Source organism: Scardinius erythrophthalmus, assembly GCF_964197995.2.
Source record: "Scardinius erythrophthalmus genome assembly, chromosome: 15".
Lineage (NCBI taxonomy): Eukaryota > Metazoa > Chordata > Actinopteri > Cypriniformes > Leuciscidae > Scardinius > Scardinius erythrophthalmus.
The window spans coordinates 11,682,848-11,710,178 of record NC_138235.1 but is presented as its reverse complement, the minus strand read 5'-3'; the positions used below and the strand labels follow the sequence as shown (position 1 = coordinate 11,710,178).

Genomic DNA, 27,331 nt, shown 5'->3' with positions numbered 1-27,331 from the left:
AGTTTACAGGGAAAAACACAAAACAAAATCACCAACAAGATTAAGTGTATCTTAAATGAATTTGTTGAATCTAGTTTGATCCAAGAAAAACGAAATAATATGCTTAGGCCTATATACTTTCTATACTTGTAACTATACTACAGTATGACTATGATAAACTGTCATTGAGACTGTTGTCTCAACCTGTGTTTCTAACGATTTATAAGAACTGTCAAATAAAATACAAGATCAGCTTTTGGTATTTGAAAACGAAAGAATTGAATGTGATAATACGCCTAACGAATTAACTGATCTAGGAATGCATGTATGGGTTTAGGCCCAATGCTGCGCAGTGTGCACAGTCATGCTAATCAGGTCCAAGCAACTGTTTACTGCAAACTAGATATAATATGTCTTATTTTATTTTTAGGTTAAACACTCCATGAAAGTGAATGAACCCCCTCTGCATCCCTGGGTAGCTGTTAATCGAGATGGATCTGTGCAAGTTGCTCACTGTAACTGCATGGCCGGATTGGGAGAAGCCTGCTCACATGTGTCTGCAACTCTCTTCCATCTTTTGGCTCAAGCTGAGATGAAACGATCTGTTTCTGTCACCTCCAAAAAGTGCAAGTGGTCAGGTGTGCAGTCGATCACCAAAATTGAGCCGAAACGAGGCAAGGATATTCAGTTCACAAAATGCAAGAGACTCAAGCCTGATATGTTGTCTGATATTCCTCCTCTTTCTCCAGATGAGGAACAAATGTTTTATCATGAATTGTCTGAAACATGCAAGTCTGAGTCCAAACCTGTTAAGCCCGCTATTTTGTCAATCATACCAGGCTATGCTGACTCATATGTCCCACGCATTTGCAACTCAAATATTCCAAAACCACTCACAGATCTGTTTGATGCAAGTAATCGCAAACTCACAAATGAGGAACTACTGGCAAAAAGTGACAATGTTTTTGCGAAAATTGAAATAACTAAGAGTCAGTCAGACCTTGTTGAGTTTGAAACAAGGAAGCAAACAAATTGTAGGCTTTGGTACCAACAAAGGGCAGGTCGTATTACTGCTTCTTCTGTCAAAGCCGTTTTAAGCACATCTGTTCACAACCCTTCCAAATCACTAGTCAATAAAATTTGTGACCCTGAGTCTGCAAAATTTTCAAGTGAGGCAACCAACTGGGGATGTAATCAAGAAAAAAATGCAAGGAAATTATATGAAATCAATATGAGAACCAGCCATGATGATTTCATTACAAATGATGCTGGATTTCGGATTAGCCCTCAATATCCTTTTATCGGTGCATCCCCCGATGCCTGTGTTTCATGTTCCTGTTGTGGAGAAGGTATTTGTGAGATTAAATGCCCTTTTACAGCAAAAGGCAAGACAATCACAGAGGCTGCCACAGATAGCAAATTTTGCTTAACATCAGATGCAAACGGTGACCTGCAATTAAGTAGGAAGCATGAATATTACTATCAGGTTCAGACACAACTGTTGACAACAGAAAGCAATTACAGTGATTTCATTGTGTTCACGGCTAATGACAATGACAATGATTTATTTGTGGAAAGAATTTACGTGGACCATGATTTTATTCTCAATGTTGTTTCAGAACTGCAGACATTTTATGTGTCTGTTATTCTGCCAAATCTTTTAGCGAAGGTAATTACATGCCGAATTAAGAGGGTAGAAAATACTGATGAAGAAAAGGTGTGTTATTGTCAAGAGCCCCCCACTGAGTCTATGCTGACCTGCATGTCAGTTTCATGTCCTATCAAAATGTTTCATGCGGACTGTTTAAAGATAATGAAAATACCTAAAAGATGGTACTGTCCTGGATGTAGGACAAAACTAAACAAGGAAAAAAGAATGTCACAGAAAATGGCATCTACTTCTACCTCCACTGACCAAGTTAATTGAACAAATGATAAAGATTGTATTACATTTATTGTTTCTAATTAATAATACAGGTATTTTTTTTCTTTTTTTAAAATCTCTCTAATAAAGTACATTTATCGGTCTTACAGTCGGTGACTGTCGGTGACTTTTATGCATTTAAAGTTGGTACACTATGCACTTATTTAACACTAGATGTTGTCATGTTACAAAACTGAATAGATGTAAAAAGTCAAGTAACCTTGTATAATTTCATCAATTTTATTGTATATATATATCACAAACAACTGACATGAATGTAAAATTGACTACAAAGTTATTTAGCAATAAAACATCTTATATATTTCAACCCATTGTTATTTACTGTCATTGTTACAATAGATATATTCTGAAATCTGAATAATAAGCGTTAAGCAGCAACCTGGAATGTCCCACCACAGGATTCAAACACAAGCGTGATAGAATCTGTTGTTATGAGGCAGTTTTCATTCAAATGGGACAACTGATTCAGAAAGATTCGTAATGGCACAACAAATATGTACTATTTTGTCCAATGGCATTTCTCCATTCGAAGACTCTAACAAAGACAATGGAATGGGTCCATCAAGAATTGTAAATTTTTGTCTTGTAAGGCCAATGACGCGCTCCACATGGATCCGCACAGATGCTAACCCTCGAGTTTTTTCTATGTCTATTGGATCCAGTTGTTTCTTTCCTCTTGTAAAAGCAGGTATCCTCAATTCAGCATTGAATAGAGCAACTGAATCAGCAACATCAAAGCCTCTGTCCGCCAATACCAGATCCCCTGGAAGTAAATTATTCAAAAAACCACTGTTCTCCACAATGTGTTTATCAGATGTCCGGCCCCCCCACCCTTTTGAAATAAAAGATATAGTGCCTTGGGGAGTAATGCCAATCATATATTTCATTGTATTGTGTGATTTATAAGAAGAATATGTTTGGGATCTTGCTAAATAGAGCTGAGGTTTCTCTGTAAATATCTCAAAGCAGTCGATAATGCATGTACATCGACTAAATCCATTTCGAAATGAGAATGGCAAAGTTAACCTTAGCTCATCTCTTCCTGGCCATTTAACTAACAAAGGTACAATTCTTTTATACAAAATATTAGTGCAGTTCTGAAATATTCTTGAACCTGCAGAATTACTTATGTGAAACAGGTAACACAAAAATGTCAAAGTCACATTCAATCGTAAACGCAACATTGTGAAGATGAATTGCTGAAACGGAGGAATGGAAGCATTGGACATTAGCCATGGATGTACATGACCATAGATCAATTTGAGTTTTTGGAATGAAGGAAAACCAGTTAATGTTCGAACTTTGTCATCATTATTTTCAAATCCCTTTTCATCGAATTTGAGATTGTGCAGTTTCTGTTTTAGTTCCATGTTTTCTGTCCTTAAATGTTGACATTCATCCTCCAAAATCTTTATATACCTCTTGCATTGGTCACTATTGCAGTGTGTTAAATCGTTTGGTGTTGATCCAGCATCTGCTTGTTCGCCAAATTCTTCATGATTATCAGTTTGTGACAGATGTAGCAATCCTTGAACTGCATCATCAACTTTCCCAGCTTGCAGTCGTTTACGTTTCAAATTTTGCCTCCTGTCAAAATTTGCCACTGCATTCATGGTTTTCCTTTTCTTTGGTGTTGACACATGCTTAAATATAGTTGGCACATAGTCCGGGTGGTAGGGATGATCACTTTTCGCACCTGCAACCAAAGATATTACATTGGGTCATTCATTTGTTCAATGGTATTAAAAGTCAATTTGCTGGAGGAAGTACACAGAATCACAGATGTAACTGTTTCTCTGATATTAGAGTTCAGGATTGTGATGTCATGTTGCTAAGCATTGTGGTATTAGTGGCAGGCTTTTTCCATAATAAATTAATGGCGGTTTTAAAAGGTAAAATCCTAGTGTTAACGTTCACATAAAAAAGTTTTGACATTGAGCTACAGTGTGTTAGCTAAATGCATTTACCAGTAGTGACTCTGAAGCTAACTGAGCAGTTACGGCTCTCTTCTCTACTCTTTACTAACGTTACTACAGTACTTTAATACTGTTTATAGCTAATGTTGGTAAGTTTTTTTTTCACTGCAAAAAAACAAACAAACAAAAAACATAGAAAATGTAATCAACCCATACACCGTTAGAACCCTGAAAAAAGCACAATATTTTTTATCATAAAGGGCGACAGCTAAACGTTTGATTAACAATTGATTTTCTGTTTAAAGCAAATTTATATATATATCGTAAAATTGGGAGACTGGTGTGTCCGGCTAAGACGACAAGCTCACGTTATGTTGAATGCTTGGTAACTTAGTGCACACAAACATTGCGGATTTCTATGGCAACAGTGAAATTATAACATTTGATCCCGAACTCAGAGAAAACATTTATTAGCCTTCGAGGGGACAACTTACCTGATCCAAAATGAAGACTGCAAAGCCGCGTGTGTTGAGTTGGAAGCCAAACACCGCCGTCATCGGTTTGCCTGTTTATTGCCGCCAACCACTTGTTTCTCCGTTTTATTTCTTTTGGGATACGGTATAAAGATATTGCTTTTGTGTGATCCCGTACCTCATCGCATCCAACTGCACAGCATCGCTCAGGCATGACATAAAAATAGGTGATTATTTCGCGACGACCTGTATTACCACCGGCGGTTTAGCGTTTTCTATACCGTCAAAATGGCTGCTCCAAATGGCGTGACGTCACGCGGGACGTCCCTATATAGTAGGCGAAAAAAAGTATGTGACAAAAGAAGTATGTCCGAATTCGCAGTAATCATAAAAGAGAAGGCAAAAAGTACCTGGATGACCTACTACTTTCGGCAAGATGTGCATACGATGAACACTTCACTATCCCACGAGGCCACTGGAGAGGATTTATGAATGGCAGTGAAGCGACGCAACTGACACTGGTAGATCACATGACAATGACAACATGGTGAATGTAGTATGTCTAGATTACATTCATACTATTATAGAACATACATTTTACTTATTCAAAATAAGTACCTACTTACAGAGTATGTGATTTTGGGCACAGCCACTGCAAGAACCAGTGAGGTTCATTCTCGTATTACGATTCACGTTTGAGTTTCAGCAAGAACCAATAGCCTTGTTGCGTAAATAGAACGTTCGATATTTCCGGGTTGTCACGGTAGGCCGCACGACTTCCGGTTACTTCTGTCAGAGCGAGTCTGACAGCGAGCAGCTGCTTGTCAGAGCGAGAATGATAACATTAACTTTAGTCAACGAGGAAGATGGCATTTTACACACGATGCTTGAAGGACCTGCCAAGGATAACCTGGGTTTAAAAGAAGGGGTTTAAAATGTATATTTCCAGCTACATTGACAATTACAAAGGTAAGTTCATTTACTATGCTTTGTATTAGTCTAGTAGCCTAGCCTATGAGCTATCTTGCTAACCGGTAACGCTAAACATTGAATGAGCCTGACGAATATTATCTTGTTTTAAGTGTTTTGATCATAACATGATATTATTCTTAACTCAGTGTCAAACAAAGAGCCAGAGACAGGGAGAGTGAGCGTCCGCGCTACCTGCCATAGGTCACTGAGGAAGAATGAGAAACCTCACAGCCTCAGAGTAGGATCGAAGATAGTTCAGTTGTTCCAGCCAGTTCTGCTCCAACCATGTCCTGGGGATTTTGTGTCGCTAGGATAGGTTCTGTATCAGTAACATCGGCAGAAAGGAGCACTCAAATATCTAACCTAGCCCCCATGAAAACTCCAGGCTGTTATTTATTATAAGTTAAGTTTAAGTTAAGTTTGTTTGTTAAGTTGTAAGTTAAGTTGTAAGTTAGTTGAAGTTTCAGTTATCTGTATGTTCAGTATTCATGTAACGTTTTTGACTTGTAATAGCCTACTAACATCTCACATATGTAATACTAACATATTTTAATGTTTAAAAAAACAACTAAAAACGACTATTTTTGGTCATTTGTTAACTAATATGACTAATATGATATGGTTAAGCCTACCATGACTAACAATCTGAAATGTTGATTTTGTTCCATTTCCTGTGCCTGTACTATATTTAAGATGGTAATGGTTATCTGTAATATGATTAGTTTGTAAAATTGTCTCTTGAGATTACACTTGAGCACTCATTCCCGGTGCAACTGTGTAAGGCTATGTGTTCATGTGTGGCTGGTAAAGCACTGTGCAATCACAATGTTGCACTGCTCTATCAGACAGCACACTACTCACAGCTTCAGATCAGTGCTGTACCCCCTGTCCTTAGTTGCACTGAAACAGAGCAACGCTGGCACAAGCCAAGGTCTATGGTAAGTCTGAGAGCATTATTAACCACACTGTTTCATAGTGTAGTCAGTCAGCTGAATTGGTATGAGTGCAAATCTTGCTTTCATTAAAGACCATTACTATCAACAGGGTGTGAAGCCAGGCCGGGTCAGAGACATGGTCGTGTTGTCAGCCAAACCCAAGCAAAAGACGGTTGGAAATGGTGTAAGGTAATAATGTTTTATCTTATTTCTATAATTTAGATGAAACATGATTAAAATATGAAAATAAACACATCTGAAACACAGCATGTTACCATGTACACAGGAGCACACTTTACAAAGCACTGAGGGGAGAACTGCCAGATGTGGACATGCTCAAAGTGGCTGAGGTGTATAGTGATTTCCCTGCGACCTTGGCGCCACTCATCACCACCATGGCCATTAGTTCTGATGTTCCATTAGTCCAGTCAGCACTAGGGGAAGTGCAGGAGGGATGTGCCATCGCCTCTCAGCACCCAGTAGCACCCACCAGGACCATCCAGTTGCACTCAGATGCACCTCCACCTCCACTTCTGCCAATGGCTGATTACAGGTTGGAGCCTACAACCTGTCAATTTGTTTGCAGTGAACAACAACAACTTCATCTGGTCTCCCTGCAGACAAGTATTGAAATGGCCAGACAGGTGGAGGCTTCCACACGGGACCAGAGCTTGTCTGCAGAGTAGCATCAGGTTCGTCGACCACGGCTGACGTCCTCACACTTTAGAGAACTGAGCCATGTTCGAGGTGAGAGTACAGCACAGCAGCTCGCTCAGAGGATTTGGAAGGGCACTGTTCAAACTTCTGCCATGAAGAGGGGCCTGGTACTTGAACCTGTTGCCATTGAGGAGTACTGCAGGGTCAAGAACACAAACTATTGGCCCTGTGGGTTTATCATCCACCCCGATGCCCCCTGGTTAGGGTCTTCTCCTGACGGGGATGTATTTGACCCAACCGAAAACCCTCCCTATGGTTTGGTTGAGATTAAATGCCCAAATTGCAAGAGCTATGTTGATTGCAAGTACTTGAAGTTGCATGGCAACACAACGCAATTAAAACGGCAGCACAGCTACTACTGGCAGGTCCAAGGCCAGCTTCTAATTAGTGGAATGGAGTGGTGTGACCTGCAGTGAAAATGCAGTTTTAAAATAAAAAAAATCAATTTAACCACTAGATGGCTATTGTCACATTCACCGTCTGTCTTCATCTGTCTTCTCAGCACTACACTTCCCAGTATCCTCCGTCATCATCACCATCACCTGTTCATCATCATCGTTGTCATCACCGCCTTCACCTGTGTTTCACTCATCATCATCACCGTCACCTGTTGTCTTTGTCATTATCTCTGTGTATTTAAGCTCCCCCTGTTTCTCTGTTCACTGGCTGGTAATTGTTTGTGTTTATACACACTGTTTCGATTGTTGGATTGTTTGCCTGTTGGAATATTAAACCTTGGTTATTTTTGTACTTCGAGTTCGCCTTCTTCATCTACCCTGAGACGTTACAGCTATAGGGCTCCATTATGCTATTTGACTACCTGCAAGATATCTTTTCACAAGTTGGATTCAGATCTAAATATTATAAAATCACAATTATAACAAAAATAAAAAAATTGTCAAAGTTTAGCATTTTTTGTACTGAAAAAAAACCCCAGATTCTCAATAATGTTACATTATGATTAGAATCAAACCTGAACAAAATGTTACAAAGAGAAATGTTGGAGTCTTAAGATGTTATCATTTATTTCAATCATCTATTACTAACTGTAACAGAACAAAAATGAACAGAAATGAACAATTATATTACATATTGGGTAAAAATACATGACATGACCATCAAAATGGAATAAACTGAACAGCCTGATGCACCACTCAACATGCACTCTCACACGAGCAATAGACTGTGTCTGCTGGACATCCTCTTTGGCCATCTGTTTGTTTCTTGCAAGGAAAGCAGTTCGGTAAACCTTTCCAGAGATTGTCCACAAGAAAGCCTTTGTCAACCATAATGGCCATCTCTGGCGTGAGGAGTTTTGCTATTCCTGACTGCTTAATTTCCCGGTCACTCATGGAACCTGTATACAAAGATGACACAAAGGTGATGGGACCATGAGGTGCAATGCCAATCATGGCCTTGACAGTGGTGTGTGACTTGTATGGGGAGTGTATGGGGAAAAGAAGAGAGGAGGGAGTTCTGTGCAGTCAAGCACCACGTGTGTGTCTGGGAACAAAGCAAACTCAGGTGGTAGATGAGCCTTTACTTCCTCTGGTGGTATCCACAGGCGGATGGAACCCAGTAGATAATAGAGGAAGTGTGTCCACGATGTAATTATTCTGCTTGCTGTGGTGGTATGGATGTTGAAGCGTTTGGCTAGGTCCCTCAAAGGCAGGCCCACAGAAAGGTGCATCAAGAAAAGCAGTAACTCATCTATCGGTGCTAGTTTCTGTTGAAAAACAAAAACACATAACACACTAGAAAAAACTTTAGTACTGTAGTATTAATGTATGTTGCCCTAACAAATCAGCTGAAAACACCCTTGATTAATACTGGAGCCTTTGACAGTCAAGATATGTCAAGTAAACTGTAACAAATGTTAAGACTAACAACATAACTTACTGATGGTTCTTTGGAGGCAGCATGGACACTGGTGATCCGTACCATTTTAGTTGTTGCAGCAGGCTCCACCAATGTCGGAGGCCTGGAAATGCTTGTATAATGTAAATCTGCAATGAAATTATAATCACTTTAGAACTTTATGTTCATAATAATACAACATGATGACTGACATGTTATTGACTTCTGGCTTTTGTTGACAGAACTATGCTACGTAGGTATGGAGCTGTGTATGAGGCTTGGGCTAGTGTTGCTTTAAACAAGGGGGACTAGGAGCACTTTGTGCCCTTGGAGACAGCCTTCACAACCCAGCAGGGTGGGTAGTAATTCAACTAACGCACATGAGTAAAAAAGTAGTGGTAACACTTTACAATACCTGTGCACTAATCTGCATTAATTCATGCTTAACTAATGCACAGATAATCATGTGTTAATGTATGACTCATGAAGAACTAAACCATTAATTAATGATTACTGCATCAGCAACTAATAACATTTTTAAATGATTAATAGATTAAGTAATATATGAATTGTTATTAATTAAATGTGTCATACTGTATTAATTCCTTAATAACTTATTTTATTAACTAAAAGTGTAAATGAATGTGTTAATTACCACAGTTGGTCAAAGCAATGTACTTCAACTTCCAGTTGTCTGCTTTAATTAAGCATTAACTAATGATTTGCAAATGTATCATTATGTTATGACTTTACTTGTTGAGGCACATGACTATTAACTAATTGTTAAGTAAAATGCCAGTTATGGGTTTGCCAACTGTGGTAATTAACGCATTAATTTACACTTTTAGTTAATAAAATAAGTTATTAAGGAATTAATACATTATGACACATTTAATTAATAACAATTCATATATTACTTAATCTATTAATTATTTAGAATCTTTATTAGTTACGGATGCAGTAATCATTAATTAATGGTTTAGTTCTTCATGAGTCATACATTAACACATGATTATCTGTGCATTAGTTAAGCATGAATTAATGCAGATTATTGCACCCGTATTGTAAAGTGTTACCAAAGTAGTTTTTTCAAGGAACGTGTACTCTCACATTCCTGCTGTTTTAAACCGTATTAACTATTTTACACTTTCCTGCACATCATAAAAATATTTAAAAAAAAATGGAATAACGTACTTTTTTTCATTTTACTTAAGTAAGTTTCTCAAAAAGGAAATTTTACTTTTACTCGAGTACATTTTTAAGGGAGTAATTGTACTTTAACTTGAGTATAGATTTTCAGGCTATAACCCCCACTGCAACCCAGACACACATAGAGTTAGGCTACTACATACAATTACATAATAGCATGGACCAACCTTGTGTAAAAACGAATATCCTCATCGGATCCTTGGAGGTGTTGGAGTCCAAACCGAGACTGCAGTCGCAGTGATTGGACGTGTTGTTGGAGCTCCTCTACCTTCCTCCTCATCAGGGCCGTGCAGAGACCTCTGGAGGGGCAGGTGCTCAAAGTATAAAAGGGGGGCACATGGAACAAGGAAAATGAGGCGGAGGTGGTAAAATCCTAATAATTTATTTTAATAGTAAGATAATTAAATTAGTATTTTTATTGTAGATCATCATATAGCCTAATGTGTTTCCCACAGTATTTTTGTGGGTTGAGCTCGCTACCTCTAGGGGGGTCCGGGGGCATGCCCCCCCCGTAAGAAAATTTTGTACATTTTAAAGATAAATTCATTAATCTGGTGCACTTTGAGTCACCCGAATCCACTGTTAAAAATAAATAATCCACCCCCAAACTGCCTATATTCTTTGATTTAGATATCTGCATCTGATCATCACATTACAATTATTCAAATTCTTAGTGTTAAGCATGATAACATGGTAACATATCACACTGAAGTAGGCTGATTTAAAATTAACATTTATATAAAATAAAAGTTCTTCTTTTGGCAAAATTACATTTCCTTAACAGCCTTAACAGAGACTTTACTCCCTTCAAACTTAAATTGTCAATGTTTCATTACATCACTGTTTGAAAACTCTAATTTGTTGTACCTTTTATAAAGGGCATTTTCCCCTAATTTTATTAAATGTTTGCTCCATCTTTCATTTCAAATTCTTAAATTTGATCAATATATTCAATTAAAATAAGACACTAGGCTGTTACCAATCAAAATAAATTATTTACATTGAAAAATTATAACTGTATTAAATTAGATTATATTAAATATTTTTGAATATACAAAAATAAGGAATGTTGAAAAGATGATACTTTATGAAACTAAACCGCCAGCAGGAGGCGGCAGGCGACCGTCTTAATGAGCGAGTCATTGAGTCATTCATTCAAACGATTCGTTCAAAAAGCTGATTTATTCAGAATGAGCATGAGAATGAGGCAGTTTGTGAATGAGTAATTGAATCTTTGACTCAACCGATTCGTTCAAAACGCTGAATCATTCAGTGCCGCTGCAACAAGTGTTGCAGCCTGTGAGATGCGCGATGGTTCTGCGGTGATCTTTGTTTGGAACTATTTTCGCTGCTGAAACAGAACAAAAACAGTCATTGCGTCTAAAATGTAAGTGACTTAATTTTAACTATTTGTTTATTGACCTGTTATGAAATCAGTCTCGGTTTCAATCTTGATGGCATTCAGGAAAACAGTTACTTCTACAGCCTACACACTGCAATATAAACAACATCTCTGCATGCTCTCTTCACGTCGTCCTTGTAAAATAATAATAATAAGTAAACAAACATCAAAATCACTTCGCTGAGAATGAAACGCCCCTTACCAGCAGCCGCAGATTTGAAGATATCTTCTGGTAGTGCGTGTAGCCGCGCGAAATTAAAAAATGTGCGTGCAGACGGTGCAGGGTGAGGATTGGAATCGTCCCGTACGAGTTCGTCAGGTGAAAGGTCATCATGTGGGTCATTTCATTTATGGCTAAATTATTAATAATTAATTTTACTAATAGTTAGGTTGGGCAGGCATCCACAAAAGGGCCTTTAATTACAAAAAAGGAAAGGAAATTTTGCCTTGACAAAAGGGCACTTTGGGCACCAAGGGGAAAGGGGCAGGTGCTCGAGCACCCAACACCCCCCCCTCTGCACGTGCCTGCTCCTCATGGCTTCGTTTTCATCTGCCAGCTGATGTGTGACAAGTGCAGTAGTGGGGGTGACACAGTTGGCGTGATCACAATGTACTACTTCCTTCTCTGTGACCACCTCGTTGTCAGACGCCATCGGTAGGTCAGGGGAAGGAGGCCTTGGCCGACGTTGCCAGACATTAAGCCGAGGTGCCGGTACGCTGAACTCATTCCAGGCACACAAACAAGGGACATTGCCTTTCTTCAGTCATTTCTGCCCCCCAGTCATCGTTACAAAATCCTCAAAAAGGAAATGACAACTGCTGCATACAGGAGTGCATTCAGTTGGAGTAAAGCTACCCAGGTGAAAAAAAAGTGCACTAAAATACATTTTATTTAAGTGCACTTAGTACACTTCCATAATACACTTTCATAATGTACTTAAAGTGCTCTATTTTCGACACACTTATTTTGCACTTAATATACTAAAAGCTCATCTTTAGTACTGCTTAATATAAACTTAAAATCATCTTAGTGTACTCAATTGTGCTTTTTTGAGACACACTGAAGATGAATTTAAGTGTATTTTTAATATACTATTTCATATTTTTAAAAAATGTATTTTGTTACCACTTTAAGTATAATTGAAATCATCTTTAAATACAATAATAAACTATTTAAATTATAATAATAATATTAAATTATATACAAATTATACTTAGAATGTATTCCTAGATTAAAAAAAGTGCACTAAAATACATTTTATTACACTTCCATAATACACTTCCATAATGTACTTAAAGTGCTCTATTTTCGACACACTTATTTTGCACTTAATATACTAAAAGCTTACCTTTAGTACTGCTTAATATAAACTTAAGATCATCTTAGTGTACTCAATTGTGCTTTTTTGAGACACACTGAAGATAAACTAAAGTGTATTTTTAATATACTATTTCATATTTTCAACAAATGTATTTCGTTACCAGTTTTAGTATAATTGAAACCATCTTTAAATACAATAATAAACTATTTAAATTATAATAATAATAATAATTTGTAATTATATACAAATTATACTTATAATGTATTCCTAGATTAAAAAAGTACACTAAAATGCTTAATTAGTACACTTCCATAATGTACTTAAAGTGCTCTATTTTCGCGCACTTATTTTGTACTTAATATACTAAAAGCTTATCTTTAGTACTTCTTAAGATAAACTTAAGATCATCTTAGTGTACTCAACTGTGCTATTTTGAGACACACTGAAGATGAACTAAAATATGCTTTTAACATACTATTTCAGCTTTAATTTATTTTATTTTGTTACCCCTTTTAGTACAATTGAACCCATCTTTAATGCATTTTTAAATACACTTAAATTATTTAAAATTTAAGAATATATAATATATACAAATCATATTTATGTATTGCTCACATTTTTTTATATAGTAAATCATTTCAAATATATTTTAATACTGTGAACAGTACCTTTATAAAACAATTAAATATGTTAATGGTGTATTAAAACACACAGTAAAAAAAATATTTGTATAAAACACACACACTTTGAAAGCTAGTAAACTTTAATGTATTACCCAGTGTACATCAGTACAGCAGCATATGTAAACTGTAAAAAACAAAATACATTAACATAAAATACAGTGATCTGCAGAGGTATTATAAACAACAACAAAAAAACTAACTTCAATAAACCTAACTAGTCAATAAAGTGCAGTCATTAATAGCTGCAAACAGTTACAGTACTGTTACTGATTGGTCTTTGAGTTTGCCTCATTGTTGCATTTCCTTTCGAATCAGTGCTCGCACCTCAGACTTGTTGGAAATTGTTTGATCACAGTGTCTATGAAAGGGGAAAAAGATGAGTTTATTTTATATTAAAGCAAAATTAACCTCTGTTTAAAAAGTAACTGTTCCCTATCAAAAGGGAACTTGCACTGCTTCAATGATGCTATTGGGGAACAATGTTCTCTAGGCGCCTCTTTAATTCACCTGAGTCGCACTAGTCGTGTCATAGGCTGTCGCCAGTCAAATTCTATTGCCGAGATTGTACAGCTTTTCAAACACCGGTTCACATGGAGGGTGTTCCCCATAGCATCATCAATGCAGTGTCTCATTCCCTGTTCTCAGGGAACAGAGGTCGTAACCTAGACGTTTTTTATTACAACACAGTATGATGTTTTGACATTTCCTTTTATGTCATACAATTTTCCTGTTGTACATACAAGGTGAAAAAGACATACTGTTAAATGTATTATAAATGCATTAAAGTATATTTGTTTTGTACTAATAACATACTTAAGTACATATTTATTACATTTAATAGTAAGTCTTTTTCACCTGGTAAAAATGGAATTCTTTGACATAGCATGTAATGCTTACTTAGTTCATTTATTTTAACAGTAGACATTTAATATAAAATGTTAATGTAATTCAGAAAAGGAGTTAATAAAATAGCTCTTGAACAACTGTGAAGTCTACATATGTCACTGTATCACAGCAAAAAAGGGCAATTTAGGCTAACTGTTTAACTGAAAAAGTATACCCAGCCAACAAGAATTATAATTAAAATGTACAACAAATGCTAATCTTGTTTTAGTCAGCCCCCTTTGAGAGCAAAAAAAAAAAAAGTTATGTACAGAAACACAAACTCTCAAACTCTTCAAAGAGTTAAGGAAATTAGAAGTAGTGCAAAATATTGTAAGCCATGACAAGTGACTTGCAGCTGTCCCCCCCAAAAAAAAAACAATTAAATAAACAGATTTTTACATGAATGAACAGAAATTAGACTAGACTAGGAAACTAGGAAAAAATGTTGGAAAAAATTAGGACAAAAACTAAACAGTGAGCTATTTATTTATGCAAACAGCAACTAAAACTTACCAGTAACTTCTGATAGCAGTATCTTCATCTCTTCGAGATTCGACTTGAAAAGCTTGGCTCTGATTGGTCAAATTGCAACAAAAAAGACGTGCTGTTACACAGAGTCAAAAATACGACTGGCAAAGTAAATGTAAATTTGTAATACAAATCTTACATAGAATCACCGGTTAATGACCGAGGTTCCAAATGTCACGCGTCATGCAAACTTGAAGATGAGGAAAAAAATAAAAACAACACTAACAGTTACTTTTTCTATTAACGTTAGAAAAAAAATCTAAATACTGTCATGATCACTCATTAGTTGCAATTAAGAATTCCGTTAATCTTAAAAAATAAAAACTGAAATATCGTAGACTAATGAAACCTGAGAGAACGTTATCCCTCTAACGTTAATGAACGATTCACCAAAACTGTTCACGTTTGAAAAGGTTAAATCGCAAAAAAACTCACCTAATCCATATGAATCGCGTGGTTTCCTCCAAGTCCTCTAAAGAAACACGATCGCTCCAGTTTGAATTTAGACTTCTAATCTCTGAATTATTAGAAATATAATCACATTCAATGAACGCACAGCAAGCTCTGAGTGAGGTGTGAGCTCATAATTATCACAAGAACCAATCACAGACGTTCAACAGCTCTGGAACCAATCAGGATTAGTCACGTGTGTTATTCCTGTTTTTCAAATTCAAACAAGTACAACATATTTTTGGACAACATTTAAACATCTTTGGAAAATGTATCTATGATGCATTTAAAATAATATGATGTTGATATCCTTGTGGGAATTTCAGTAGTAAAAACATATCATGTAATGGACAACAGCCTTTACAAGTAGCCTACAAACAAGTAAAAGTGAACAACATTTATTTTAAGTGCTTATTGCAATGCTCAATAATAGTTGACAAATGTTTATAATACATTAGAAGTTGGTACATTATACCAAAAAATATTTTACATTTACCATTTTAATATTTTAGATTTAGCTATGTTCTTACACAAGTTACACAAATGTACTTTAATTAAGAGCAACATAAGTATGTTTTCTTTTAATACCCTAAAAACTTCACACAAATTGTATGATTGTGTTAGCATTAAAAATTTAACTAAGCATATTTATTACCAATGTACTTGTAGTGCTTTTTTTAGAAATATATTAAAAGTATGCTTGTGTTTAGCATATTTCTTAAAAGTATAATTAAGCATATATTTATTACCAATGTACCTTTAGTGCATTTGTTAGAAATATATTAAAAGTATGCCTGTGTTTAGCATATTTATTGAAAGTATAATTAATCATATATTTATTACCAATGTACTTGTAGTGCATTTGTTAGAAATATATTAAAATTATGCTTGTGTTTAGCATATTTATTTAAAGTATAATTAAGCATATATTTATTACCAATGTATTTCTAGTATACTTTTTAGAAATAAATTAAAATACAATTCAATGTATTTTTTTTATGCACTTCAAATAAGCATGTTGGTAATACAAATGTATTATACTATTTGTATTTCAAGTATATTTTTAATACATTTAATACTATGTCTTTTTCACCTGGGAGTACCTTATACACTTAAAATCAATTTAAGAATGAGTAATATTTAGTTTATTTTTATAAAGTGTACTTAAATAGCACTTTTGGGAAAATTTAATTTTTGACTATTACATTTTGAATATATTTTAAGTAAAATCAATTTAATTTAAACTTATAATAGCTATCTAAAAGTGCACTAACAATGAACTATTTTTAATGTGTTAAAAATGTACTTGTAAGAAATACACTAATAAAACACTTCTGCGTATTTTTTCAATAGTATATCTTTTTTCTTATGCACTAAAAATACATTTAAAATATCAATGTTATTTAGTATACTTTCGCAATTACACTTAAGTACTACTTAAGTAAAAATATACTTTTAATTAGTGTATTTATAGTGTATAATTTTTAAACTTTTCTTTAGCACAAAAAATAGGAATGTACTACAAATGTACTTTCTTGTATTTAAGTGTTTTTTTAGTGCACTCAAGTACACTTTATTTTCACCTGGGTATCCCTGCGGATCTTGACTAGCCACTTTGACCTCACCTCAAGATCCACAGGGAAGCGATGAAAACTAATCGTTCCATTGTATTTCGACGAATTTCCACATATCGGCACACAACAGTGTAAAGACGTTCGTCTGGATTGACGCTGAAATTTAATTCGTTTTTCTTTTACTCTTAAGAAACTCATAATTGCTGTCTAACTAAACTATCGCTCTCTCTCTCTCTGACAGGAGATAACGTCAACGTAACCGGAAGTCATGTGGCCTACCGTGACAACCTGGAAATATCGAACTTTCTATTTACGCAACAAGCCCATTAGGTTCATTCTCATGTCACGTATCACGTTTGAGCTTCTGCAAGAACCAGTGAGGTTCATTCTAGTGTTACACATAACGTTTGAGCTTCTGCAAGAACCAGTGAGGTTCATTCTCATGTTACACATCACGTTTGAGCTTCTGCAAGAACCAATGAGGTTCATTCTAGTGTTACGCAGCACGTTTGAGCTTCTGCAAGAACCAATGAGGTTCATTCTAGTGTTATGTAGCACGTTTGAGCTTCTGCAAGAACCACTGAGGTTCCTTCTCATGTTACGCAGCACATTTGAGCTTCTGCAAGAACCAGTGAGGTTCCTTCTCATGTTATGCAGCACGTTTGAGCTTCTGCAAGAACCAGTGAGGTTCCTTCTCGTGTTATGCATCACGTTTGAGCTTCTGCAAGAACCAGTGAGGTTCATTCTCGTGTTACGCATCACGTTTGAGCTTCTGCAAGAACCAGTGAGGTTCCTTCTCGTGTTATGCAGCACGTTTGAGCTTCTGCAAGAACCAGTGAGGTTCCTTCTCGTGTTATGCAGCACGTTTGAGCTTCTGCAAGAACCAGTGAGATTCCTTCTCGTGTTATGCAGCACGTTTGAGCTTCTGCAAGAACCACTGAGGTTCCTTCTCGTGTTATGCATCACGTTTGAGCTTCTGCAAGAACCAGTGAGGTTCATTCTCGTGTTATGCAGCACGTTTGAGCTTCTGCAAGAACCAATGAGGTTCATTCTAGTGTTACACATCACGTTTGAGCTTCTGCAAGAACCACTGAGGTTCCTTCTCGTGTTACGCATCACGTTTGAGCTTCTGCAAGAACCAGTGAGGTTCATTCTCGTGTTATGCAGCACGTTTGAGCTTCTGCAAGAACCAATGAGGTTCATTCTAGTGTTACACATCACGTTTGAGCTTCTGCAAGAACCAATGAGGTTCATTCTAGTGTTACGCATCACGTTTGAGCTTCTGCAAGAACCAATGAGGTTCCTTCTCGTGTTATGCATAACGTTTGAGCTTCTGCAAGAACCAATGAGGTTCATTCTAGTGTTACGCATCACGTTTGAGCTTCTGCAAGAACCAATGAGGTTCCTTCTCGTGTTACGCATCATGTTTGAGCTTCTGCAAGAACCAATGAGGTTCCTTCTCGTGTTATGCATCACGTTTGAGCTTCTGCAAGAACCAATGAGGTTCATTCTAGTGTTACGCAGCACGTTTGAGCTTCTGCAAGAACCAATGAGGTTAATTCTAGTGTTATGCAGCACGTTTGAGCTTCTGCAAGAACCAATGAGGTTCATTCTCGTGTTACGCATCACGTTTGAGCTTCTGCAAGAACCAATGAGGTTCATTCTCGTGTCACGTATCACGTTTGTGCTTCTGCAAGAACCACTGAAGTTCATTCTTGTGTCACGTATCACGTTTGAGCTTCTGCAAGAACCAATGAGGTTCCTTCTCGTGTTACGCAGCACGTTTGAGATTCTGCAAGAACCAATGAGGTTCCTTCTCGTGTTACGCATCACGTTTGAGCTTTAGTAAGAACCAATGAGGTTCCTTCTCGTGTTACGCATCATGTTTGAGCTTCTGCAAGAACCAATGAGGTTCATTCTAGTGTTACGCATCACGTTTGAACTTCAGTAAGAACCAATGAGGTTCCTTCTCGTGTTACGCATAACGTTTGAGCTTCTGCAAGAACCAGTGAGGTTCCTTCTCATGTTATGCAGCACGTTTGAGCTTCTGCAAGAACCAATGAGGTTCCTTCTCGTGTTATGCATCATGTTTGAGCTTCTGCAAGAACCAATGAGGTTCATTCTAGTGTTACGCATCACGTTTGAGCTTCTGCAAGAACCACTGAAGTTCATTCTTGTGTCACGTATCACGTTTGAGCTTCTGCAAGAACCAATGAGGTTCATTCTTGTTTTAAGCATCACGTTTGAGCTTCTGCAAGAACCACTGAAGTTCATTCTTGTGTCATGTATCACGTTTGAGCTTCAGCAAGAACCAATGAGGTTCATTCTCGTGTTATGCAGCACGTTTGAGATTCTGCAAGAACCAATGAGGTTCATTCTCGTGTTATGCAGCACGTTTGAGCTTCTGCAAGAACCACTGAGGTTCCTTCTCGTGTTATGCAGCACGTTTGAGCTTCTACAAGAACCACTGAGGTTCATTCTTGTGTTACGCATCACGTTTGAGCTTCTGCAAGAACCAGTGAGGTTCCTTCTCATGTTATGCAGCACGTTTGAGCTTCTGCAAGAACCAGTGAGGTTCATTCTCGTGTTACGCATCACGTTTGAGATTCTGCAAGAACCAATGAGGTTCCTTCTCATGTTATGCAGCACGTTTGAGCTTCTGCAAGAACCAGTGAGGTTCCTTCTCGTGTTACGCAGCACGTTTGAGCTTCTGCAAGAACCAATGAGGTTCCTTCTCGTGTTACGCATCACGTTTGAGCTTCAGCAAGAACCAGTGAGGTTCCTTCTTGTGTTACGCAGCACGTTTGAGCTTCTGCAAGAACCAATGAGGTTCATTCTCGTGTTATGCATCACGTTTGAGCTTCTGCAAGAACCAGTGAGGTTCATTCTCGTGTTATGCAGCACGTTTGAGCTTCTGCAAGAACCAATGAGGTTCATTCTAGTGTTACACATCACGTTTGAGCTTCTGCAAGAACCAATGAGGTTCATTCTAGTGTTACGCATCACGTTTGAGCTTCTGCAAGAACCAATGAGGTTCCTTCTCGTGTTATGCATAACGTTTGAGCTTCTGCAAGAACCAATGAGGTTCATTCTAGTGTTACGCATCACGTTTGAGCTTCTGCAAGAACCAATGAGGTTCCTTCTCGTGTTACGCATCATGTTTGAGCTTCTGCAAGAACCAATGAGGTTCCTTCTCGTGTTACGCATCACGTTTGAGCTTCTGCAAGAACCAATGAGGTTCATTCTAGTGTTACGCAGCACGTTTGAGCTTCTGCAAGAACCAATGAGGTTCATTCTCGTGTTACGCATCACATTTGAGCTTCTGCAAGAACCAATGAGGTTCCTTCTCGTGTTATGCATCACGTTTGAGCTTCTGCAAGAACCAGTGAGGTTAATTCTAGTGTTATGCAGCACGTTTGACCTTCTGCAAGAACCAATGAGGTTCATTCTCGTGTTACGCATCACGTTTGAGCTTCTGCAAGAACCAATGAGGTTCATTCTCGTGTCACGTATCACGTTTGAGCTTCTGCAAGAACCACTGAAGTTCATTCTTGTGTCACGTATCACGTTTGAGCTTCTGCAAGAACCAATGAGGTTCATTCTCGTGTTACGCAGCACGTTTGAGATTCTGCAAGAACCAATGAGGTTCCTTCTCGTGTCACGCATCACGTTTGAGCTTCAGTTAGAACCAATGAGGTTCCTTCTCGTGTTACGCATCATGTTTGAGCTTCTGCAAGAACCAATGAGGTTCATTCTAGTGTTACGCATCACGTTTGAACTTCAGTAAGAACCAATGAGGTTCCTTTCTTGTGTTACACATCACGTTTGAGCTTCTGCAAGAACCAGTGAGGTTCCTTCTCATGTTATGCATCATGTTTGAGATTCTGCAAGAACCAATGAGGTTCATTCTAGTGTTACGCATCACCTTTGAGCTTCTGCAAGAACCACTGAAGTTCATTCTTGTGTCACGTATCACGTTTGAGCTTCTGCAAGAACCAATGAGGTTCATTCTCGTGTTAAGCATCACGTTTGAGCTTCTGCAAGAACCACTGAAGTTCATTCTTGTGTCATGTATCACGTTTGAGCTTCAGCAAGAACCAATGAGGTTCATTCTCGTGTTATGCAGCACGTTTGAGATTCTGCAAGAACCAATGAGGTTCCTTCTCGTGTTACGCATCACGTTTGAGCTTCTGCAAGAACCTATGAGGTTCATTCTAGTGTTACGCATCATGTTTGAGCTTCTGCAAGAACCAATGAGGTTCATTCTAGTGTTACGCATCACGTTTGAGCTTCAGTAAGAACCAATGAGGTTCCTTCTCGTGTTACGCATCACGTTTGAGCTTCTGCAAGAACCAATGAGGTTCATTCTAGTGTTACGCAGCACGTTTGAGCTTCTGCAAGAACCAATGAGGTTCATTCTCGTGTTACGCATCACATTTGAGCTTCTGCAAGAACCAATGAGGTTCATTCTAGTGTTACGCATCACGTTTGAGCTTCTGCAAGAACCAATGAGGTTCCTTCTCATGTTACGCATCATGTTTGAGCTTCTGCAAGAACCAATGAGGTTCCTTCTCGTGTTACGCATCACGTTTGAGCTTCTGCAAGAACCAATGAGGTTAATTCTAGTGTTATGCAGCACGTTTGAGCTTCTGCAAGAACCAATGAGGTTCATTCTCGTGTTACGCATCACGTTTGAGCTTCTGCAAGAACCAATGAGGTTCATTCTCATGTCACGTATCACGTTTGAGCTTCTGCAAGAACCAATGAGGTTCATTCTCGTGTTACGTAGCACGTTTGAGCTTCTGCAAGAATCAGTGAGGTTCATTCTAGTGTTACGCATCACGTTTGAGCTTCTGCAAGAACCAATGAGGTTCATTTTCGTGTCACGTATCACGTTTGAGCTTCTGCAAGAACCAATGAGGTTCATTCTCGTGTTACGCAGCACGTCTGAGATTCTGCAAGAACCACTGAAGTTCATTCTTGTGTCATGTATCACGTTTGAGCTTCTGCAAGAACCAATGAGGTTCATTCTCGTGTTACGCATCACGTTTCAGCTTCTGCAAGAACCACTGAAGTTCATTCTTGTGTCATGTATCATGTTTGAGCTTCATCAAGAACCAATGAGGTTCATTCTCGTGTTATGCAGCACGTTTGAGATTCTGCAAGAACCAATGAGGTTCCTTCTCGTGTTACGCATCACGTTTGAGCTTCTGCAAGAACCAATGAGGATCATTCTAGTGTTACGCATCATGTTTGAGCTTCTGCAAGAACCAATGAGGTTCATTCTAGTGTTACGCATCACGTTTGAGCTTCAGTAAGATCCAATGAGGTTCCTTCTCGTGTTACGCATCACGTTTGAGCTTCTGCAAGAACCAATGAGTTTCATTCTAGTGTTACGCAGCACGTTTGAGCTTCTGCAAGAACCAATGAGGTTCATTCTCGTGTTACGCATCACATTTGAGCTTCTGCAAGAACCAATGAGGTTCATTCTAGTGTTACGCATCACGTTTGAGCTTCAGTAAGAACCAGTGAGGTTCATTCTCGTGTTACGCATCACGTTTGAGCTTCTGCAAGAACCAGTGAGGTTCCTTCTCATGTTATGCAGCACGTTTGAGCTTCTGCAAGAACCAATGAGGTTCATTCTCGTGTTACGCAACACGTTTGAGCTTCTGCAAGAACCAATGAGGTTCCTTCTCGTGTTACGCATCACGTTTGAGCTTCTGCAAGAACCAATGAGGTTCCTTCGCGTGTTACGCATTACGTTTGAGCTTCCGCAAGAACCAGTGAGGTTCATTCTAGTGTGACGCATCACGTTTGAGCTTCAGTAAGAACCAATGAGGTTCCTTCTCTTGTTATGCAGCACGTTTGAGCTGCTGCAAGAACCAATTAGGTTCATTCTAGTGTTACGCATCACGTTTGAGCTTCTGCAAGAACCAATGAGGTTCATTCTAGTGTTACGCATCACGTTTGAGATTCAGTAAGAACCAATGAGGTTCCTTCTCGTGTTATGCATCAGGTTTGAGCTTCAGCAAGAACCAATGAGGTTCCTTCTCGTGTTATGCAGCACGTTTGAGCTTTAGCAAGAACCAATGAGGTTCATTCTAGTGTTACGCATCACGTTTGAGCTTCTGCAAGAACCAATGAGGTTCATTCTAGTGTTACGCATCACGTTTGAGCTTCAGTAAGAACCAATGAAGTTCCTTCTCGTGTTATGCATCACGTTTGAGCTTCAGCAAGAACCAATGAGGTTCATTCTCGTGTAACGCAGCATGTTTGAGCTTCTGCAAGAACCAATGAGGTTCATTCTCATGTCATGTATCACGTTTGAGCTTCTGCAAGAACCAATGAGGTTCATTCTCGTGTTACGCAGGACGTTTGAGCTTCTGCAAGAACCAGTGAGGTTCATTCTAGTGTTACGCATCACGTTTGAGCTTCAGTAAGAACCAATGAGGTTCCTTCTCGTGTTATGCATCACGTTTGAGCTTCAGCAAGAACCAATGAGGTTCATTCTCGTGTAACGCAGCACGTTTGAGCTTCTGCAAGAACCAATGAGGTTCATTCTCATGTCACGTATCACGTTTGAGCTTCTGCAAGAACCAATGAGGTTCATTCTCGTGTTACGCAGCACGTTTGAGCTTCTGCAAGAACCAGTGAGGTTCATTCTTGTGTTACGCAGCACGTTTGAGCTTCTGCAAGAACCAGTGAGGTTCATTCTCGTGTTACACATCACATTTGAGCTTCTGCAAGAACCAATGAGGTTCATTCTAGTGTTACGCATCACGTTTGAGCTTCTGCAAGAACCAATGAGGTTCCTTCTCATGTTACGCATCATGTTTGAGCTTCTGCAAGAACCAATGAGGTTCCTTCTCGTGTTACGCATCACGTTTGAGCTTCTGCAAGAACCAATGAGGTTCATTCTAGTGTTACGCATCACGTTTGAGCTTCTGCAAGAACCAATGAGGTTCCTTCTCGTGTTACGCATCACGTTTGAGCTTCTGCAAGAACCAATGAGGTTCCTTCGCGTGTTACGCATTACGTTTGAGCTTCTGCAAGAACCAATGAGGTTCATTCTCATGTCACGTATCACGTTTGAGCTTCTGCAAGAACCAATGAGGTTCATTCTCGTGTTACGCAGCACGTTTGAGCTTCTGCAAGAACCAGTGAGGTTCATTCTAGTGTTACGCATCACGTTTGAGCTTCTGCAAGAACCAGTGAGGTTCATTCTCGTGTTACGCATCACGTTTGAGCTTGTGCAAGAACCAATGAGGTTCCTTCTCATGTTACGCATCATGTTTGAGCTTCTGCAAGAACCAATGAGGTTCCTTCTCGTGTTACGCATCACGTTTGAGCTTCTGCAAGAACCAGTGAGGTTCATTCTCGTGTTACGCATCACGTTTGAGCTTCTGCAAGAACCAGTGAGGTTCCTTCTCGTGTTATGCATCACGTTTGAGCTTCTGCAAGAACCAGTGAGGTTCCTTCTCGTGTTATGCATCACGTTTGAGCTTCTGCAAGAACCAATGAGGTTCATTCTCGTGTTACGCAACACGTTTGAGCTTCTGCAAGAACCAATGAGGTTCCTTCTCGTGTTACACATCACGTTTGAGCTTCTGCAAGAACCAATGAGGTTCCTTCGCGTGTTACGCATTACGTTTGAGCTTTTGCAAGAACCAGTGAGGTTCATTCTAGTGTAACGCATCACGTTTGAGCTTCAGTAAGAACCAATGAGGTTCCTTCTCTTGTTATGCAGCACGTTTGAGCTTCTGCAAGAACCAATTAGGTTCATTCTAGTGTTACGCATCACGTTTGAGCTTCTGCAAGAACCAATGAGGTTTATTCTAGTGTTACGCATCACGTTTGAGATTCAGTAAGAACCAATGAGGTTCCTTCTCGTGTTATGCATCACGTTTGAGCTTCAGCAAGAACCAATGAGGTTCCTTCTCGTGTTATGCAGCACGTTTGAGCTTCAGCAAGAACCAATGAGGTTCATTCTAGTGTTACGCATCATGTTTGAGCTTCTGCAAGAACCAATGAGGTTCATTCTAGTGTTACGTATCACGTTTGAGCTTCAGTAAAAACCAATGAGGTTCCTTCTCGTGTTATGCATCACGTTTGAGCTTCAGCAAGAACCAATGAGGTTCATTCTCGTGTAACGCAGCACGTTTGAGCTTCTGCAAGAACCAATGAGGTTCATTCTCATGTCACGTATCACGTTTGAGCTTCTGCAAGAACCAATGAGGTTCATTCTCGTGTTACGCAGCACGTTTGAGCTTCTGCAAGAACCAATGAGGTTCATTCTCATGTCACGTATCACGTTTGAGCTTCTGCAAGAACCAATGAGGTTCATTCTCGTGTTACGCAGCACGTTTGAGCTTCTGCAAGAACCAATGAGGTTCATTCTCGTGTCACGTATCACGTTTGAGCTTCATCTAGAACCAATGAGGTTCATTCTAGTGTTACGCAGCACGTTTGAGCTTCTGCAAGGAACAATGAGGTTCATACTAGTGTTATGCATCACGTTTGAGCTTCTGCAAGAACCAATGAGGTTCATTCTAGTGTTACGCATCACGTTTGAGCTTCTGCAAGAACCACTGAGGTTCATTCTTGTGTCACGTATCACGTTTGAGCTTCTGCAAAAAGCAATGAGGTTCCTTCTCGTGTTATGCATCACGTTTGAGCTTCTGCAAGAACCAATGAGGTTCATTCTAGTGTTACGCATCACGTTTGAGCTTCTGCAAGAACCAATGAGGTTCATTCTAGTGTTACGCATCACGTTTGAGCTTCTGCAAAAACCAATGAGGTTCCTTCTCGTGTTACGCATCACGTTTGAGCTTCTGCAAGAACCAATGAGGTTCATTCTAGTGTTACGCATCACGTTTGAGCTTCAGTAAGAACCAATGAGGTTCATTCTTGTGTTACGCATCATGTTTGAGCTTCTGCAAGAACCAATGAGGTTCATTCTAGTGTTACGCATCACGTTTGAGCTTCAGTAAGAACCAATGAGGTTCCTTCTTGTGTTACGCATCACGTTTGAGCTTCTGCAAGAACCAGTGAGGTTCATTCTTGTGTCACGTATCACGTTTGAGCTTCAGTAAGAACCACTGAAGTTTATTCTTGTCACGTATCAAGTTTGAGCTTCATCAAGAACCAATGAGGTTCCTTCTCGTGTTACGCATCACGTTTGAGCTTCTGCAAGAACCAATGAGGTTCATTCTAGTGTTACGCATCACGTTTGAGCTTCTGCAAGAACCAATGAGGTTCATTCTAGTGTTACGCATCACGTTTGAGCTTCAGTAAGAACCAATGAGGTTCATTCTTGTGTTACGCATCATTTTTGAGCTTCTGCAAGAACCAATGAGGTTCATTCTAGTGTTACGCATCACGTTTGAGCTTCAGTAAGAACCAATGAGGTTCCTTCTCGTGTTACGCATCACGTTTGAGCTTATGCAAGAACCAGTGAGGTTCCTTCTCATGTTACGCAGCACGTTTGAGCTTCTGCAAGAACCAATGAGGTTAGTTCTCGTGTTATGCATCACGTTTGAGCTTCTGCAAGAACCAATGAGGTTCATTCGCGTTTTACGCATCACGTTTGAGCTTCTGCAAGAACCAATGAGGTTCATTCTCGTGTCACGTATCACGTTTGAGCTTCTGCAAGAACCAATGAGGTTCATTTTTGTGTCACGTATCACGTTTGAGCTTCTGCAAGAACCACTGAAGTTCATTCTTGTGTCACGTATCACGTTTGAGCTTCTGCAAGAACCAATGAGGTTCATTCTCGTGTTACGCATCACGTTTGAGCTTCTGCAAGAACCACTGAAGTTCATGCTTGTGTCACGTATCATGTTTGAGCTTCATCAAGAACCAATGAGGTTCATTCTCGTGTTATGCAGCACGTTTGAGATTCTGCAAGAACCAATGAGGTTCCTTCTCGTGTTACGCATCACGTTTGAGCTTCTGCAAGAACCAATGAGGTTTATTCTAGTGTTACGCATCACGTTTGAGCTTCAGTAAGAACCAATGAGGTTCCTTCTCATGTTACGCATCATGTTTCAGTTTCTGCAAGAACCAATGAGGTTCATTCTAGAGTTACGCATCACGTTTGAGCTTCAGTAAGAACCAATGAGGTTCCTTCTCTTGTTATGCAGCACGTTTGAGCTTCTGCAAGAACCAATGAGGTTCATTCTCGTGTTACGCATCACGTTTGAGCTTCTGCAAGAACCAATGAGGTTCATTCTAGTGTTACGCATCACGTTTGAGATTCAGTAAGAACCAATGAGGTTCCTTCTCGTGTTATGCATCACGTTTGAGCTTCAGCAAGAACCAATGAGGTTCCTTCTCGTGTTATGCAGCACGTTTGAGCTTCTGCAAGAACCAATGAGGTTCATTCTAGTGTTACGCATCACATTTGAGCTTCAGTAAGAACCAATGAGGTTCCTTCTCGTGTTATGCATCACGTTTGAGCTTCAGCAAGAACCAATGAGGTTTAT

The 27,331-nt window shown here is 38.8% G+C and overlaps 1 protein-coding gene across 1 annotated transcript; it reads left to right on the top strand.

The window, feature by feature from the left end:
• The first annotated feature begins 6,033 nt into the window (after nucleotides 1-6,033).
• On the top strand, nucleotides 6,034-7,686 carry LOC308702774 (uncharacterized protein). The gene is made up of 3 exons (XM_081385850.1): nucleotides 6,034-6,223; nucleotides 6,330-6,409; nucleotides 6,507-7,686. The coding sequence occupies exons 1-3, from the start codon at nucleotides 6,071-6,073 to the stop codon at nucleotides 6,904-6,906; spliced, it is 633 nt and encodes a 210-aa protein (XP_081241976.1). The 5' UTR covers nucleotides 6,034-6,070; the 3' UTR covers nucleotides 6,907-7,686.
• Nucleotides 7,687-27,331: the final 19,645 nt, after the last annotated feature.

What these genes read in the sequence shown, in the direction of transcription:
- LOC308702774 (XM_081385850.1), top strand. Translation starts at nt 6,071, where the DNA reads ATGTGTTCATGTGTGGCTGGTAAAGCACTGTGCAATCACAATGTTGCA. An exon ending in GGCACAAGCCAAGGTCTATG is followed by an intron (nt 6,224 to 6,329) that starts GTAAGTCTGAGA and finishes TACTATCAACAG; the next exon opens with GGTGTGAAGCCAGGCCGGGT. An exon ending in ACGGTTGGAAATGGTGTAAG is followed by an intron (nt 6,410 to 6,506) that starts GTAATAATGTTT and finishes CCATGTACACAG; the next exon opens with GAGCACACTTTACAAAGCAC.